The sequence below is a fragment of the Linepithema humile genome, chromosome 6, assembly GCF_040581485.1.
Source record: "Linepithema humile isolate Giens D197 chromosome 6, Lhum_UNIL_v1.0, whole genome shotgun sequence".
NCBI classification, from domain to species: Eukaryota; Metazoa; Arthropoda; class Insecta; order Hymenoptera; family Formicidae; genus Linepithema; species Linepithema humile.
In genome coordinates, this window is record NC_090133.1 from 29,269,224 (window position 1) to 29,287,713 (window position 18,490).

The following is an 18,490-nucleotide window of genomic DNA, read 5'->3' on the forward strand; positions in this document are numbered from 1 at the left end:
AGCGTGATAATAAGGAGGATGCGAGGAAGGTGTGCGAGAGCGAGTTTGCAGAATTTGAGTTATATAAATCATTTGGATACAGCGGATAGACAACATACCATCTGACTTTATTCTTTTCCTTTTTCCTTTTATTATTTTCCAATATATAGTCGAGTTTAATGATTTTGGAATGTATATGACAGAGACGACGCTCGATTATGGGACTTCCCATACTGTGGAGCTGTCGCTGCGCCGGCTATGCCTGATGACACCGTCGGCGTGACCAGTGTCTACAACATCGCTCAATTTGCTAAATCGCCTAGCCCAGCTGCCTCTGCCGATGCTTCCAGCCTCCCGCAGAACCGAAAGTAAATCATCCTCGTCCTCTTTGCCTCTTATTTCCTTCTCGTATTTTTCCTCCTGAGCGATCAGTCGCTCGCGTTGCTGCTGCGTCGACAGAGAATGCGGTACAGCCGGTATCACGTAACTCATAATACCGGTAAGTGCAAAAACCTGTAAATAATTTTTCCTTGATCCGAAAAAGCTCGTTTACCGTTTCGTTTGAAGAAAGAACTGAAATTCTCTCGACTTACAACGTGCTCGAAGACAACAACAAATGCTAAACGAGCGGCGAAAACGTGCCAGTATTGCGGACTGAGCCCGTAGGGATCAAAGTGGTCCGGGCCGTTTCTGTAGCCCCGATATTGACACGTCTCCGGATGTTCATCCTCCACGAGGCTCTTCATATCGTCGCGATAATCGGAAGTATTGAATTCTGACAAGGAGCTGTCGATATAACCCACCAGATTTTCGGTGGGCGAGTAAACGAACGCGTACACGCTTCGTGGAATAAAATCGGATGTGTACGCGATAACGAAGGCCTGAAATTCATTTATTAATGCAGAAAAAGTTAAGATGACAAAAGAATCGGAAGCAAAATAATGGACAATACATGCGTGAATAACGTGAAATAAAAATGTTCTCTTTCATTATAAAAGCCTTAAGTTATCTTGGCTGCCATTCAAGATGCGAAAAATCAATTAAGAAACAATAACAAAATTGTGTTGTCATACTAAATATTTTTGCTATTACATTAGCGAATTTTTTCTTAGTTATTTTCTTATATCTTTATCCAGGCAAGATATCTAGAGTGTTTATAATAACTGGAACACTGTGTATATTTCACGAAACGTCGAGATGTATGATTTATGGGAGGCTCGTTTACGTACATTGGACACCACAGCCACATATGTGACACCCCTAAGAATGCCGAACCAAGCTCCAATATCCTCTACACGCTCGGCCAACGGTCTTCGGGCTTCTTTTACCATTTTGTAAGCGTCCAGTCTTATCTCAGCGATGTTATTTAATAAAGCGAATAAAGGCGCCAGTGGAAACGCCGCCACAAACAACGTCACGAATCCGTACTGCAGAACTATAAACGTCACGAAAAGAAAAACGTTTATTGCAAAAAGACATTCCACTCTAACGTTTAGACGAAGGAATCACTACTCACTCATCTCTAAATATTCGTCGAACAAGGCTAATCTTCCCGGGTCCTGCAATTGATAATCCTTTTCCCAGCAGGTGTACCTTCGATCGTGGTTCTTCGTCGCCGCGACCTGTGTTCTCTTGCGCCACCAATTCCATAATTTTGGCGACAAGATCTCGACAAAGTTATTGAAGCATTGCTTGCCGACCATAATGATCGCGAGCTGAATACAGACCTCCGAGAGGCAACCGGCGGGATCGCATACATCCGTCTTGATGCGATAAAAATCCGAGACTCTCGCATCCGCGTCGCCGGGATGGACGAAAAATCTTCCCTAAAGAACGCATACATTTGAAACAACACCGTCTCTACACCGTTTACTGCGGTACATTGATATACCTTGAAGAACGCAATGTAAATTAAGGAGGAGTAAAAGTTGACAAACTCGAATAAAAAGATCTTGAACGTATAGCTAGCCTCGTATTCCGTCTGCGTCCTCGGATTCTCCATATTGACCATCCACCGTGCCAGTCGATGATATATTCGCGTGAGAATCATTATTATCACCAAGTTGATAAGGGCGGCAGTCATGGAAGTGAATATCTTTGCGTGTCTTTGCAGGAAAGAGCCACCTCCGCCATAAAAGACGGCGACTAGCGAGATGCGGTATACGATTGTCCCTAAAACTGCGCCGAGGACTACGCATATCTACGTGAAAGTAAGCAACGATAATGACAATTGTAATTACATTGCGCATCGTGAAATACAATTATCGTAAATGACTTGATCACCATGAAAAAGACCATCGAGCCGGTAGCGAGGTATCGTATGGCTTTGGACCATATGGGCAAATACGGTTCTTTTTCCTTTGTTACAGGATTGGTTCGAAACGTTTTAACAGACGTCTCGAATTCAGGTCTGGGCTCTTCATCGTAATCAGCATTTTGAAGATCCCATTCCCAGACAATTACGGCCTGGCGCCGTTTCCAGAGTTCGAGAAATGTGGTAGCTAACATCGGAGAGAAAAGTAAAATTATAACGCTATAAGGCTCCTGACTCTCGTTGCAATCATATTAAATTCATTTATGTCGGAAGCGACAAATGATGCGTCTATTTTTTTCTTCTATATATATCGAAATAAATATGATTTTTTTTTCTATGTCATTTCTCACGTTTCGATCTAAATTTTTTATAATCTATGACGTTAAAAAAATTTATTTCGACACATAGTACGAGAAAATCATTTCATTCATTTTTCTCTCTTCTGACGTTTTATAATTCAATGCGATTGCAGCGAGGTATTACGAGTCGTGAAAGCATAGTTGAAATCGAATGGAAAAAATTATTGCTTTCTTTCTCGAGATTCTTACCCCAGAAAGACATAAAAATGGCGAAGAAGACAGTCGCGGGATTGTCGAATAAGTACGTCAATTTTGAGAATATACAGGAATCACCGAGTCTTTGATAGGTGCACGCTTTGTCACAAAGAGGACATAGAGTGATATTTCCTACGGAAAAGCGCATAAAAATGTTATAAAAATTGCAAAATAATTTTTCATTTTTTAGGAAATGCAAGATACGCCAAATATAATACACGAAGAATTTACCAGCTACAGTATTATCGCAAATTTCCTTGCTGGGGATATTGTCTTCGCCGTCCATGCTACCAAGGCCATAAATAAAGCATAAAAGTCCCACTACTGCCGGCGGATATAAAGCTTTCGTGTAAAATCCCAGCCAGGCGAAATAAAGAGCAACCTTCTCACCGAAGTATCGTCTTATTAACCATAGTGGTTGTTTTTTGTACCTAAAAATGTGGAGACGCGTAAGTAACAACACAGTTGCATTAGATCAATATTAGTTAATAATATATATGCATATTGGTTTTTGTTACAATATTACACATTGTGCCAAATATGATAAAATATCGTGAAATGTCATAAAATATTTCTATTACCACATCCCGGGTCTTGCCCATATTAAATACAATAAATGTCTATCAAGAATTTCTCCGCTGCGCATGGGCTTGTTGTAGGGACCTTCGTGCAAAGGGAAACAGTCGAGATATGTTCCGTCTGCTAAAAGTCTGCGAATACCGGACTTTTCGTGAGTCTCATCATACCTCGCCCGTAATAATATTTGCATCACTATCAATGATCTCTGAGCAGGCGTGTAGGCATTGTCCCTTTCCTTAATGATGAACCTTCAAAATATCAACCTTGATTAAATCCGACAACTTAATTAATTGATTTCGCGCGTGTTCAAATACCTCTCCTCGCGATCACTGGAATCTATGTAGTGATAAAAATTCGGTTCCTGCAGATGTTTCGTTGTATCCCACAAATGTAGTTTGTATATCCACTTGGTCCATCGCGTCCATCTCTCGTAGAACTTTGACATTTCTTTGGCACCGTCTGTATCCTATTTTCAATTCAAAATACGGTAACGTAAAATACGGCATGTGGTACGCGTAGCTTGGCAAAATAAAGGACATACCCAGGTTTGCACAGGGATCGTTTTGAATTTTTTCGTAGGTAATTTCAGCCCCATTACTTCGGCATATTGCACTTTGATTTTCCAAGGTATGTGCAACTTAAAGAAATACGTTTTTCCATCGAACGAATTTTCCTTCGGCTCTAATTCCAATTGCAGGCCCTCTTTCAAAAGATTCTGCTGAAAAACTCGTCTTTGCTCCCGCCGACGAGCTTCTATCTCAGTCATGACCCCCTCGTTCTCCTCCTGATAGACCAATACCATGTCGATTCTTCGATGACCGTCGCTGAAATTACCATATCGAGTCGAATTAACGAATAGTATAGCAGCGTGTAGCGTTGAAAATGTCAACTCGGAAAAATGACCTAATTTCATAGCGGCGCTCTTCTTTTCGCGCACGCACACTTTACATTAAGGGCGCGTAAAAATAAAAGACCTCCAAAACGGATCGATTTCCGTCATATTTTCCTCGCCTTTCATTCGCTTATACATGTCCACGCAACTATGAAAAAATGATGAGACAACCGCTAATGCTCTAGGGGAGCATCTCGTTTCTATTGTCGTCGTATAAGTACATGCTCACCCGTGTATAGAAATATACACGTATACACGTCTCTTGACGCTCGATTTGTCGTTTTACGTAGAACACTGAAATAACTCGCGACATATCGCCGCGGTAGGGTAGACAATTACTCACCGGAAATAAAGTATATCGGGATCGATCCCTTCGGTCTCCTTCGACGGCAACGAATCCCCAGTAGCCTCGACGAAATCCAGCGAAACTGGCGTATCCGGTAGCGAGGGGTGGTTGATTTCCGGCGTGGCGGGCATTGTGAGCTTAGGACCTTGGCCAATTTAAATGAAATTACTACAATCTTGCACGCGTCAGCGGCTCGGCTTTATTAAGTTGATTTAACCGATACCATCTTTCTTATGATACAAATGGAAATACCGTGTATTTCGCGAACTATTCACCCGTAAATTTCTGACTTATTTTTGTACGAATGATTACTTTCCACCACGATTTTTGCTGCGTGTTGTATAAAACGCTAAAGTGATCTATTTTTGATATCAACTGATAGTATATGAATAAAATTGCACCTTTTCATTTTATATTAATATATAAACGACACCCACGCGCTGATATTCTTATCAATGTCAGGTGTGAGCAATCAGAACCTGTTGCATCGACGATAAATTTTCTGAACATGTTGCCTTTGATATTACGAAAAAGCAGCAACTATTCGATATATAAAAGAGAACTTGGTTACTTCTGCAATTAGAACGAATGAATCATTCTTATCAATAAGACAATAGAGCAAGGTCAAGTATGACGGGAATTAGCAGCGCGAAAACATATCTATCGCGAACTTACTTCAAAAGTCGCACGAAGAGTTGCTTCACCTTGAAAGCGCTAGCGTGCATAATGCAGTTTCGTATAATGCAGTATATACTTTCATAATGCAGCATTACTTTTGCAAAAGTAAAGCATTACGGCATTACGAAAAAAGACAAGAAGTTGAATGGTTAGAGCGCGACGTCCATAAAATGATAATACACCGTGCCGCCAGAGCCGAGCCGAACGCTGCATTATTAACATCCGATATTCGTGACACGCTGACATTCGTACGCATATTGATCCAAGTTCGCTGATATAGCTCCATTGCCATTATAGACGATCGCGCGCTCATACGACTCGTGCTCTTTTGTCCCTTTCTGCATATGTCCGTACAGATTATATCACGCCAACAGCTATATCCAGCGAATCCTATTTATTAAAGCGCGATGCGAGGGAGAAATGTGTTAAAATTAGCTCGTATTAGTGCGCAATAATAGAATTACACGTTTTGCAAAGCATGTCACTCGGACAAGCTCGGGAACGTTGACAACTGCCTGTTATCGAGCGTAGCTTGTGTCAACTTTGACGTCAGCCTTGAAAATGAATCCTAATTTTTCCTAGCGCTAAATCGCATCGATCCTCACCAAACGCATCCTGTGCGATCAGGTTCGTCCCGGACGGGTATACGCTGGACCTCGAGAGTCTTCTCTTGACGCTGGGCGTTCCACCGATCAGGCCGTTTTTGTCCGGCTCGTAAATGATCTCCTTGCTCCGGCAGATCGAGCCGATCAGCTCCGGTGATTTCGGCGCGCGGCCCACCTTCGTCGGCGTCGACTTGACGGAGGACACGCGGGAGGAAAGGTTCCCGCTCGACTCGTTGATATGATGCTCGACCGGGCTGTTGTCGTCAGGATGAGGAAACGCGTTCCAGCTGCTGGGCCTCCGTTCGCGGTCGGGCTGCAATCGTTCGCACACTCTTACACGCTTTTCACAAGCTATTGCCGTTGCCAGTTATATGTCCTGTTCGTATCCTTGGCCGTAACAAAAGCAAACGCAGCGGGTCGGAACTCTAATTTTGTAATGAAACTGTCAACAAACGCGAGCAAACGGCAGAAAACGAAAGAAGAATAAAATGGTCCGACGATCGATACCTTAATCGCTCCTAAAGATCGAGAATCAACACAAAATCTCGTTAACGTATATTACACAGAATAGCGTATTACGCCGATTACAGTGAATTCGAATATCAATTTGAAATGTAAAAGGAGCGTCTTTTTTTTTACAGTTTATTTCCGAGATCGAAGATACAGGTATCGATCCCCGAGTCGCGCAGAGATGAATTATTGAGATATACGTGTATCTTTCGTTTAGATGGATCGCTTATGTGATACGCTAATCGTCAGCTTGACGTGTTTCATTTTAACGGACATTATTTTCTGTTTTCTTTTCTCTTTATTCGCGCTGCACGGATACGTTTTACGTAATGTGTCAGTTGCGTTGTAAAATTCAATGTTTTCTAATTTACTTTAAAAGCGAGAAAGAGAGAGAGAGAGAGAGAAAGAGAGAGAAAAAAAAGGAAAGGAAATCTATGTATGTGTGTGTATGTATATTACTAAACGATGACTCACTATGAGAAATATTCTCACATGCGCGGGATGCAAAACCGATTTTTGGAACGGTGCTAAGTATACCTGGCTGTCATCGTCTACTTGCAGCTTGTTATCATCCATGCCGAGCTTCGAGTCTCTTTCAAGGCGCGCTCACACAAAGTACGTCCGGAAGACTCATGACGGATAGTGCTCGGAACGTCGGCCGATCCGATAACATCTTTCTCTCCGGAAACAACGAATTTCCATGCGACGATTACTCGTCGGCTGTCACACGCAACAGGAGGTTGAAGAGTTCTCTGCCACGCGGAAGAATCATTTCGAGCGTAGCGCGATGATTTCGTGACGTCGTACGAATGTGCGTCGCGCGCGCGCTGCCGGACAGTTCGCGGATGAGCTTTCTTGATCGCGTCTGATAGTTAATCGCGAAAAAACGAGCATCGATCAGTGTTGATGGCTCGGATAGTGGCGGTAGCGGCCTCGACAGTTGGTTGCGGCGGTCGTTCAATTATGAATGGAGCCGCAGCTCGACTCCGCTCACAAAAGCGCGCCGGTGGTCAGAGAGTCGTGCGCTCAAAACACCCTTAAGCACAGGAGAAGACGTAGATGCGGGAGAGGACACTTTGCAAGTGATACTTTAACCCGCCCATTTAATCGTCTCGTGCGTATATTTGCGCAACGTAGCATGATGCTGAATCGTCAGAGCGGAGTTTGGATTTCGCAGGGCGTTCCGAAGTACATTTGTCAATCCTTCAGGATTCACAGTTAAATCGATTATCTGTGCGTTGTCACTCGCAATCTGCTTATGTTTGCTTTTATTCATCAGTTTGATTCTTCAACACTTTTGTGCTTTTTCGTAATATTTCTAAATGTTTGTTAAAATTATTTCATACGAAGACTGCTCATCCTTTCTTCTTTAAATCGTCACCGGTCGATAGACTATGGACGAAAGATCCAGGCATGAAATGAAGCGAAGAAAGCGAGATGGAACGATGCGATTCACGTGTTTGTAGCTTATTAATAGTTTTTATCGTGTTCAATTGTCGGAAAATGTTCGTACGAACGAATTGTTCTCAATCGAATCGGTAGCTTTTCCGCGACAGCGACGTGACATATACTGACCGGTAGATAGCAAGGCAATACTTATATATCATACACGTATCGTCCTATTAATGTCCCTTGTTTATGTGGTTGTACACATTTCGCGCGGGCGTACGTGTCTGTGTGCATTACCTTCGCGCAGGGGGTGAAGATTTCACCCCGTTTGAGGGGTTGGAAGCACCGAGCAGCGGAATGTCGAGGCTTTCGAAATTGCTATGGTTACTCGACGAACACAACATATGTTACATATGTTGTGTTAAACGCGATATTTCTTCTTTCAGCCTGAACTTGAAACAGACAGATCGCAAATGATATAAAAGCGAATAGAGCATTCTTTATCTCGTTATGCGCGAAACATGAATAGCGAAACTAAAAATATTAGTAATAGAGATAATACACTTATTCATTTTAATGAGAGATAGTTATCTTATCAGTTCACGACATCCAAAGTTGAGTATTAAGTAATTTTTAGAAATATTAAGTAGTATTAAGAAATATTTTTTTATTAAAAGAAAACTTTTAATAAAATACTAAAATAAATTTAGTCAAAAAAAATTTCTTAATTTTATAAAAAAGATCATTTATTATTCTATAAATTTGCCCCCAGTCCCAAATATCTAATAAATAAAAAATCGAATTTTAATTAGAATTTAATCTAATTTTAATCGAATAAATTTTAATATATAAAAAATACAAATTTATTACTAATAAATAAATTTAGTTTTAAACAAAAATTTATTCATTACTCTTATAAGAAAATTTAAATGTTTTACTCTTTATTTTGAAATTAAAATAAAATTTGTTCAACTTTTGTGTGACTGAACATAAAATGGCTAAAAGTTGAGACTAGATTTTAGGAAAATCTTGTTAAATTTTTTATTTCTATATGAAGAACATTGCTCAAATCTATGAACAAACTAAAATAAAATACTATGAAAGTGTGATAGAACAAAGTGAATAAAGATTGCAATTGTAAGTAATAAATGTATAAAATATTCCCCGCTGTCTAAATTATCGAAATATAGAGAAATCTATTCCGATCTCTCAACAATCTTCTGCAAAATACACTTTCACAATATACTTTGAACAAGCCGCTGCAATATTCAACTTACTCGCAAAAATAATCAAATTATGTTAATAATTTATTGGAATTATTCGCAAGGCAACATATTAAATAATTTTCGCTAAAAATGTCTAATTATAATTTTCAATTAATGTAAAAAAAACGATAATTATAGTAGAATAAAATTAACAAAACCATGAAATTTAATCTTACATTTGACTAGGGAGTTGTTTTCTCCGCCATGTTATAACACTCATCATCAACAGAACGTTGGGTGCGTTGGGTGTTGGATTACTCGCAGACGCCAGTAGCAGCCGATAGGAGTTTATGCGTGTTAGTTTTTCTTAGTTCATTGTATCATTTGGACTGATAGGACGCGTTATATCGCATAATTGGGCGGGGTCCTTCCGTCGCTTCCAATCATTAAGATCTAATTTACATTAATAAATCAACGAGGTTCTTGTATTCAAGAATAATAATAACAATCGTGGTGATAAAATAAATATTGTCAGAGTAAATTCAGTCCTGTATTGGGTGTGTCATGATGCGTGCTGCTGGTTTAACTGTCATATGTGCATTACTGCAAATAGGTGAGTACATACATTAACGTAAGCTTCCCTTATTTATCATTTGTAATATTGCATATTTATATTTTGTAACTGATTAAAATATGATCCCCCACACCCCTTTGTAGCGCCATATTTACCCCAAATAGAAAATTCCTCTTCACGTGTCTACGAATAATACACAGAGTGGTTTACACAATTGGACTAGATTCTAGCATCTGTTGTATTGAAAATAAAAAAATTATACAGGCAAAAATTGAATGGTATAACAAGACATATTTTTCTTCGTAAGTGCAATAATGCACCAAAAAAATACAATTGCCCTTTTTTAAAAATGCAATTATATATTAAAAATATTTGCTTCTATCATATTTTTCTATTTTCAACAGAACAAGTGCTAAAACCTGATCCAGTTGCATAGATAATATGATGATATTGCCTATTATATGTTAAAATAATATTCACATATTTCAGTTGCGGGTCAACGTACTCCAACGATATCTTATATCTCACAGGAACAAATCAAAGATATCGGTGAATCTGTAGAATTACGATGCATCGTTCAATATGCAAGTGACTATCCTATTTTGTGGATTAAGATTGATAAATCATCAAATGATCAAGTTACACTGTCTTATAATCAAGGAGTGGCACTTAGAGACAGCAGATTCTCTCTTAAACATGAACAAGCATCCAGTAGTTACATTTTACAAGTAAGATTTGATTAAAATGCTTCCAATCTGAAAATATATTTACTACTTACTTAGTATTGTATACTTTAAACAATACTTTTAACATGGAATTAACATGCTTTATTTTTAGATTAAAGACATACAAGAAACGGATGCTGGATTATATCAATGTAAAATACAGCTCAGTTTAACCAATCATATAAATGCACAAGTTGAAATATTAGTTCGTAAACAACCGATAATTAGTGACAACTCGACCCAATCTCAAGTGGTCAGCGAAGGACAATCTATTTTACTGGAGTGCTATGCCACTGGCTATCCAGCGCCAAGAATTTCATGGCGCAGGGAGAACAATGCAATCCTGCCTACTGGAGGATCGATTGCTCGGTATAATTATTTATACAAATTGTTGTTAAATATTTGATAATATGTATTGTGCAATAATCCAAGAATATTTTAACAGCGGTCACAAATTGAAGATATCTTCCATTCAAAAAGATGACCGTGGAACTTATTACTGTGTTGCTGAAAACGGCGTTGGACGTGGGGCTAGACGTAATATCAATGTGGAGGTTGAATTTAAGCCAGTGATTTCGGCTGCAAGACCACGACTCGGACAGGCTTTGCAATACGACATGGATTTAGAGTGTCACGTAGAGGCGTATCCACCCCCAGCTATTATCTGGCTCAAGGATGGAATTCAGTTGTCAAATAATCAGCACCACACTATATCACATTTTGCAACTGCCGACGAATATACCGACTCCACGCTTCGAGTTATTACTATAGAAAAACGGCAATATGGAGAATACAAATGCCGTGCAGCCAACAAACTAGGCACTGATGAGACAACAATTGAGCTTTTTGGTAAGAAAACATAAAAAATAAAGAATATATATAAAAAAAAGACAAAATTAATATATATATAGTATTTTTGCGTATTATGCATCATTGTGTAGATAACATTTATAGTTCGAATGATAAAATATGTTGAATGTATTAATAGAATAACTTTATACTTTGTTTCTGTTTACCGTATTGTAACCAATTATTCATCTTGTTATCTAAATTATAAACTTTAATTTATATCTATATGCATCTTGCATTTCTCACGATTATATCTCTTATATTTTTTTCAACTTTACCTTTGTTTTCTTAGCCAAATTGCAATGGATTTATTTTCAGTTAGCATGTTTTAGATTTGTTTTCTCATTTGTTTGCGCAGAAACTATTATCCCAGTTTGCCCGCCAGCTTGTGGCCAAGCTTATTATGGAACTGATGTAGTCCCAATTTCTTCAGGACCTTTGGTAGCTCTAGTTTTATTAATTACAATGTTAATGAGGTAAATTATCTTTCATATATTCGTATAGTAATAATAGTTTGGAATAGTTTTACCAAAGTTCTCTAATTCTACCAAATCTTTATATCTATGCGTACATTTGTTTTTACAGAAATTTCCACGCCAAATATTAATTATCCAGGTCTACAATGGGCTGCAGCAAGTCAATGCGACTTCTTAATATGGCTCTATATCATTATCTCTATTGTTGTAGTTGTAACTCTGTAAAATTGAAACTGAAATTGTGACGGCCTCGATTAACATTTTACTAACTTTTTATATTTGCATATCATACGACAAATTTTATAATTACTTCTAAATGACAATTTACCAAAAATGCAAAAGTTTAAAATTTAGTATATTGTTTACACAATATATATTATATTCTATTAGATTTGCTAGTTTTTTATGCTTATACTTTCATTTCTTTCAGAATCTTTTTATGTATATAATAGATATTTTACATAATTTAGATCGGAAAGTTTGATCTATCGTATGTTTTAAATGAAAATGGCCAATCTCCTTTTTTTTAATATCATATATATTGCGCATTGTTAGACTGCTCAATTTATATAATTCGTACTTACATCGAACATTTAATTATATTCAAACAATATTAAATCAAATGAAAGCAGTAATTTCATAGGATATTTTAGAGAAAGCGGTATGATACGTATGATATAATTTTCATGAATCTGCCATACTGCTTTGATATTTTTGTTGCTAATTTTCTTATTAAAAACTAAGTCATATCATTTTGAATAGAGGCCAACGACGTACAAATGTTGGCAGGGTACAAACTAACATTTCTGTATATATAATTATACAGGATGTTACGTAACGCGGGACCCAGTATAAGAAAAAAAAATCTTGGCCTCAGTCATTGCAACTGATAGATCGCGGAAAAGTGAAGAATGATGAAATGAAACATATTATCATATTATCTTTCAGATGGTTATTAATAGCTACAAATCGACAATACAGATTTGGTAACATTTGTGTGCAGAATCTGACAGTAGAATTATCCCCCATTCTTCTTCTCTTTCAACGAAGAAGGTTGATATGTCATGAACAAAGAAAACAATGTTGATGTTAGTGCCTTGTTCGTGATATAAAACGTAATCCATTTTAGAAGTAAAAAAATTAAACGTGTATAAATATAGGAAACGTATATATGCATTAACGTACACATATACATAGAAATAAGATAATATTTTAATGCATTTCATCAAGAACATATTTCTATTTGCATAATCATCATGGGAATCTCTTTTAACAATGTCTATCACATGTAAACATTATATAATCCAATAAGCGATAGTAGAGAGATGTAATCTCAGTAAAAAAAGTTGTCGAAAGTTTTTATATACCCTTTACAATTTTATACTTGCTGATATCATAAATATTTTTAATTCTTCGATACTTCGATAATTGTAACATCTAGCATAAGTGTGGTTATACGTCGTGACAATTCTGTACCATCGAATATGTTATGGCTATAACAATATTATTGAATAGCTATTATATACTTTTTTTATATATTCGTTTATTACGTTTATATTTCATTTTATTATTTGAAAATTATTGTGTTCATGTATTGTCATTTGTGTAAAATGTAATAAAATTTTACAAAAGTAGTGTGTGTTTCTTTTTCAGTTATGCATATAGGATCTCTCCATTTCACATCTTGAAAACGGCCTTGCTTATCTGTCCTTTTTTCAATGCATCGAGTGCCTCTTTATATTCGGACAAAGAAAATAGTTTGATTTCTAATTTATCGAAATCAAGATATCCCTCAGACAGTGACTGCAATAAAGCTAATCCTTTAGGAAAAGTATAAGGATTTATATTCACCCCTACGATGGTTAACTCCTTCTTATAAATCTGCCGACAAAAAGGATATAATGTTTAGCAAAAGAATCGGAAGATGCAGTTTTTGACTTACAATAGATTTACCTCAAACGGTTCAATTGCTAGTTTTGCTTTTGGACTAGCGACACCGAATACACATAAGCGACCACCGCGGCCTAACAAAGGCACTGCTGCTTCCATGGCTGGAACGCAACCGCTGCAATCCACAGCTAAATCAAACTCCCCTTTTACTTCGGTCGGACTTTTCACTTGATAATTTAAACCTATTTGCATATAATTATTATCATTAGAGATTTCTCAAACAAAATACAAAGTGATACAGTAGTTTTCATTATTTTCAATATATTACCGAGATTGGCGGCAATTTCTCTGCGCTTTTGTTGCGGTTCACTGATAGTCACAGTTTTTCTGAGACCATGTACGTGAAGCAAACAGGCCCATAGTAAACCTATAATACCAGCGCCTATCACAAGAACTTTGCTTCCTATATTTAGAGGATTAAGTATGTCCCAACCGTGAGCCATACATGATAACGGTTCGCTCAGCACAGCTTGGCGCATGTCAGTGTCATCCGAAAGTAAATACACCTACGAATCGTAGACATGCGGTAGATGAAAATGATATACGTATCACATATACATAAAGCGAAAATTTAAACAACAACAGAGACTATTTATTTAAATTTTCATCTAGTTTATACGTGCGTGTCAAATTTAATTTCTCTTATTCTCTTGATTTTTTTCCATAAAATTTAGTTGGTATTAAATTTTTCCACTTATTTATATTCAACTCGAAAGTTATCGACATTTTCATTTAAAAAAATATGATTCCGAATTGACTAAAGAATCTGCCATTAAATGAACATTTCAATTTTTGTTGGGATATTTTGTTTCTCGTACCTGCGTTTCTGGCACAGTAACGTGTGTAGCCCATCCTCCATCTCTGAAAATTCCTATAGTATTGTTTAACCCGCCCAGCGAGCAAAAATGATAATTCGCGTTGTGACAGTGATCGCATTTGTTGCACCCGCTGTTAGGATCGACCGCGACGCGTTGACCGATCTTAAAGATAGTCACTTCCGATCCAACTTCGTCAATTGTACCTACAAACTCGTGTCCGAGAGTCAACGGCTCGTCTTTCTTACAAGGAAAAGACCCCTAAAAGATACGTTAATTTAAAATAACTTTGCACGTAAATCGTATACCAGTGATATCGCGATAGGTCAACGATAATAAAATCCGCACTTGTTTGTCACAAATTGCGAAAGAAGTGCATTATCGGAATGTGACGAAATAAATAACTACTGATTATGGCAAGTAAAAAATGTATGTTTTCTCCGTAGTCTTAAAAATTTCCGAACGAAATAATAATAACACTCTAAAAATAAATAATAATTTATATAGTGATAATACTCTTGATAATTTAATTTTGCCACAATTCTACAGATAATGTAACAAAATTTTATATTACTTTTTATCTAACTTTATCAACTTTTATATTATGAATTATATATCTCGTAGCGAGTGATATAGCAATTAAAAAATGAAATCAAACGATGTCACATGAAATTTCGCAGCGTCAACTGTAATCTCGAAGATCATTGCAAACTTTCTACTTTCTACAATTATGACTATATAATATTTATACGAATCAAAGATCATCATACTTCCAGAATATGGAGATCCGTTCCACAGATGCCAGAATATGCGACTTTAATGCGAACCTCATTTGCCGCTGGTTTAGGAAGAATACCTCGTTTCTTTAAGGTGAGCGATTTGCTCGACAGATCAAAACTCAAGTATTCCATTGCACTTTGTATCTGCTTGAATCGCCTTGTTCGAGAACACTAAGAAAGCTAACTGCCATCATCCGATATTTATAAGCTTACGCCATGTGTTGTGTAATATTATAACAACATTATTATCAAATGTTTTGATAACAGAACGGCTGAAGTATTCAGATGTGTATAGAAGCATAGCAATTATCAGTTCGACGTTATCACGAAAGGATCGCGCCCGTAAAAATACTTAAGAATGCGTGATATATAACTATAGCTCGTGCGTTACGATGCATAGTATAAATAAAAATAAGCGCGATAAACGTCAAAGTAAAGTACAACAACAAATTTTCTTATCTTGAAATATAAAATTTCAAAATTTTAATAAAATTGTCCAAACGCGAGATATAACTATAGTACGTGCGTCACGATACCTACATGTGTAATTAGGACAAAGGCGCGATAAACATTAAAATTAAACGTAATAAATTTTTTTATTTTAAAATTTCAAACTTAAAATTAAAAAGATAAAAATGTAGTGCAAATTCAACTGTGTATATAACTCGATATGCATTAAATTTTAAATGAAAAGTCCGACCAAAGAGGAATTTAATTTAATTACGGATTACAGCAATTTTGTCCCAGTTACGATCGTATTTTGTTGAATTACGAAGGCCGCTTATGCGTATTTAATATCACTGATTCGAGAGCAAAACTGTCTATTGAACCAATCACTATCAATTGAATCAATGGAAGATTTTAGATAAATCAGTCATATAGCAATGCAATCTTCCGATTCTCTTGCTAAAAATTATATCTTTTCTGTCGATAGGTTTTTAAAACAGAGTTGCTTATCTCATAAACATAAATATAAATCCCTACAGTTTTCCTATAAAAATTAGTTTTATTTAATGTTTTGATTAAAATAAATTAGAAATCAAGCTATTCTTTTGTTTTTATATAAACAAGCTTTCAATTAAAAAAAAAAAAAAAGAAAAAATAAATAAAGAAGGTTCAAGTTATGAAAATAGAAAATAAGAAATAACTTTTGCATAAAATTTTGTTACTTATTTCATAGAAATTCGATAGAATGCGTAAAGAACTCGAGCAGAATCGGTACAAATGCGGCTGTTTGACAACATGTTGGTAGTTTTACAGAATAATAAAGTGTTGACTAATGATAAGACTTTCGAGATAAGTGACAATTAATGATAAGTGTGATAACGATGCACTTCCTAGATCAAGCGCTATTTAGATGCGCGCGTTATCTGGACAGTTGTAGTAATGTGTTTTATGAGGGAAGAAAAAATGTAGATTTTAATACGAAAGATGTCGTCTTACATGTATGAAGAAGTAGTTACATGTCCAGTGAGTGTCATTTAGACGTGAGCTCATTCTTTCGCCGCGGCGTGATACGCCGCGATGCAGGAGCGGAAAATTCATTCATGCACGGTAGGATCGACTCGCTATGAACGAGCGTTCTTCAATTCATGAGAAATTTCGGGTCAACGGGACGCGGAGCTGGGATAACCGGTTGCACTGGAAAACCGGAAATAGGGTCGCGAATGACGTCATCTGGCGTTCAACGCCGTTCATTCAACCCCCAGGGATAAACTGGGTTACTGGGACACAAGCCACCCCTCCATCCTAATCTTTTCGCAGAACGAGATCCCCGACTGTAGAAAATAGAACCTCGTTAATTCACGATACAGCAACAAATGCATTAAAATACCACAGGGTTAATCACTAAAGACAGCGCTGAATATTAACATCAATTATGCAATATATGCTCTAAATAATACAATAAATCAGCTCCTCTTTATAAATAATGTCTAAAGAGTGCTGTGAAACCAGGCGCGTCCTACTGATCTACTTTAGGATCGACACGCGCCTGAGGGAATAGTCAACGTTCTTGAATCGAGTTATTTTGATATTTTTATTTGAATCGAAAAAATACAGGGTTTTCTGATACAATTAGCTGCCAAACAAATGCCAAAAAAATTTAATTGTGAAACGGAACACAGTTTCGTTAAACCAGTAAATAGAAATAATATGAATAAATTAGTTTCCTTTCCTTTTTCATTTTAAGCATACAATTGATATGATTCATTTTTCATTCATGCGGCCTTCCGTGATCTATATATATATATATTTATACACTTCCTGCCTAAGTCCTGTCGCTCTGTTGTATGTGAAAATAAATGTCTATTCTTTTACAAACTACTTGACCGTTGTGCATACTCAGATTGTCGGATACCACGCTCTAATAAAATTTTCCCTGGCCTAAATTTCCTCAAAAGCCGCGCTCTCAAGCGCCCATTGAATTTTTCGCTTATCATTACTTTTGTCCGAATACCATGATTAAAAAACAATTAGTATTATTACGTACTTTTGAGCAAAATATAAATAATAATATCGTTCATAATATATAAATGTGTCGACTTGTGCATCAATATGTAAATTTTCGCTCCTCGTAGTAGTATTTTTTCCGGATGAAAATCGTTCAAGGGGCAAAAATCGAATTGATTACTCCGATGCATTTTTCTAACGATTCAAGAAGAAAAAACTGACCCACAGATTGACATTTAAGCGAAGCAGTGCGAGCAAAGTAATGTAATAAATGTGACGTATGTAAACGATTGTGCTTTTTATTTTTATCTTTCTCTCCCTCTCGTACGCTATATGTACGCTATGAACGAGCGAATAAACAAAATGCGAGGTAGGTGTATATGTTTTACGACACGTATATGATAGATTAGATATTTTCCGTGAAAAGTATCCGCCGGGAACATCGTGTGAAAACACACAGGGGAGATATTTTCTCCACGGAGATTTGATATTTCCTACCGAAAACTCTGTGGAAAATATCTCCCCCGTGTATTCGCGAGTTAGCCAATGACGGCACGTGCTTTGGTTTCTGAACGAGCTGCATGAAGGTGAATGGACCGCACGACGTCACAGCCGCTCGAAGTAGGTCGTCGTGGACGACCCCGGTCGTGTATTGCCTTGTCCCTTGCCCATCGCCGCCAGCAACAGCGACGGCAGTACAGTTCATTGAAAAACCGCGGACTCTCGCGATCAATATCGCCTCCAATAAATGCATTAATAACAATTCGCGCGCGGCGAAATGAATTCTCGGGCCTTTGAGCAATAACGGGGTCAGCCGAGC

General features: G+C 37.2%; 3 protein-coding genes across 5 annotated transcripts; 1 reads left to right on the plus strand and 2 right to left on the minus strand.

Moving 5' to 3' along the window:
• Positions 1–86: 86 nt before the first annotated feature.
• Positions 87–8,034, minus strand: LOC105671414 (anoctamin-4). Of its 2 annotated transcripts, none has more exons than XM_012365566.2 (14): positions 6,995–8,034; positions 5,948–6,260; positions 4,662–4,809; positions 3,968–4,250; positions 3,741–3,892; positions 3,429–3,674; positions 3,079–3,278; positions 2,842–2,979; positions 2,263–2,480; positions 1,871–2,179; positions 1,496–1,805; positions 1,209–1,414; positions 573–860; positions 87–492 (listed from the first exon to the last, which is right to left on the minus strand). In XM_012365566.2, the coding sequence occupies exons 1-14, from the start codon at positions 7,031–7,033 to the stop codon at positions 196–198; spliced, it is 3,147 nt and encodes a 1,048-aa protein (XP_012220989.2). In that variant the 5' UTR covers positions 7,034–8,034; the 3' UTR covers positions 87–195. The 2 variants fall into 2 exon arrangements, with proteins under 2 accessions (XP_012220989.2, XP_012220988.2); XM_012365565.2 differs by having other exon boundaries at positions 6,932–8,034.
• A 1,283-nt stretch (positions 8,035–9,317) lies between these two features.
• On the plus strand, positions 9,318–13,309 carry Lac (Lachesin). Of its 2 annotated transcripts, XM_012365679.2 has the most exons (6): positions 9,321–9,664; positions 10,115–10,353; positions 10,463–10,719; positions 10,796–11,199; positions 11,558–11,675; positions 11,785–13,309. In XM_012365679.2, the coding sequence occupies exons 1-6, from the start codon at positions 9,616–9,618 to the stop codon at positions 11,804–11,806; spliced, it is 1,089 nt and encodes a 362-aa protein (XP_012221102.1). In that variant the 5' UTR covers positions 9,321–9,615; the 3' UTR covers positions 11,807–13,309. The 2 variants fall into 2 exon arrangements, with proteins under 2 accessions (XP_067213867.1, XP_012221102.1); XM_067357766.1 differs by lacking the exon at positions 11,558–11,675 and having other exon boundaries at positions 9,318–9,664.
• On the minus strand, positions 12,896–15,415 carry LOC105671469 (uncharacterized). Its single transcript, XM_012365680.2, has 5 exons — positions 15,211–15,415; positions 14,444–14,701; positions 13,894–14,131; positions 13,629–13,807; positions 12,896–13,556 (listed from the first exon to the last, which is right to left on the minus strand). Exons 1-5 carry the CDS (start codon positions 15,349–15,351, stop codon positions 13,353–13,355), a joined length of 1,020 nt encoding a protein of 339 aa, XP_012221103.2. The 5' UTR covers positions 15,352–15,415; the 3' UTR covers positions 12,896–13,352.
• Positions 15,416–18,490: the final 3,075 nt, after the last annotated feature.

Bases quoted from the DNA above. Each gene is read 5' to 3' on its own strand.
- LOC105671469 (XM_012365680.2), bottom strand. From the start codon at position 15,351: ATGGAATACTTGAGTTTTGATCTGTCGAGCAAATCGCTCACCTTAAAG. The intron at 14,702-15,210 runs GTATGATGATCT...CGTATCTTTTAG, and splicing joins CGGATCTCCATATTCTGGAA to GGGTCTTTTCCTTGTAAGAA. The intron at 13,557-13,628 runs GTAAATCTATTG...TTTTGTCGGCAG, and splicing joins TAGCAATTGAACCGTTTGAG to ATTTATAAGAAGGAGTTAAC.
- LOC105671414 (XM_012365565.2), bottom strand. From the start codon at position 7,033: ATGGATGATAACAAGCTGCAAGTAGACGATGACAGCCAGGTATACTTA. The intron at 2,481-2,841 runs GTAAGAATCTCG...CTCCGATGTTAG, and splicing joins CATTTTTATGTCTTTCTGGG to CTACCACATTTCTCGAACTC. The intron at 493-572 runs GTAAGTCGAGAG...AATTATTTACAG, and splicing joins TTGTTGTCTTCGAGCACGTT to GTTTTTGCACTTACCGGTAT.
- Lac (XM_012365679.2), top strand. From the start codon at position 9,616: ATGATGCGTGCTGCTGGTTTAACTGTCATATGTGCATTACTGCAAATA. The intron at 11,200-11,557 runs GTAAGAAAACAT...TTGTTTGCGCAG, and splicing joins GACAACAATTGAGCTTTTTG to AAACTATTATCCCAGTTTGC. The intron at 11,676-11,784 runs GTAAATTATCTT...TTGTTTTTACAG, and splicing joins TTAATTACAATGTTAATGAG to AAATTTCCACGCCAAATATT.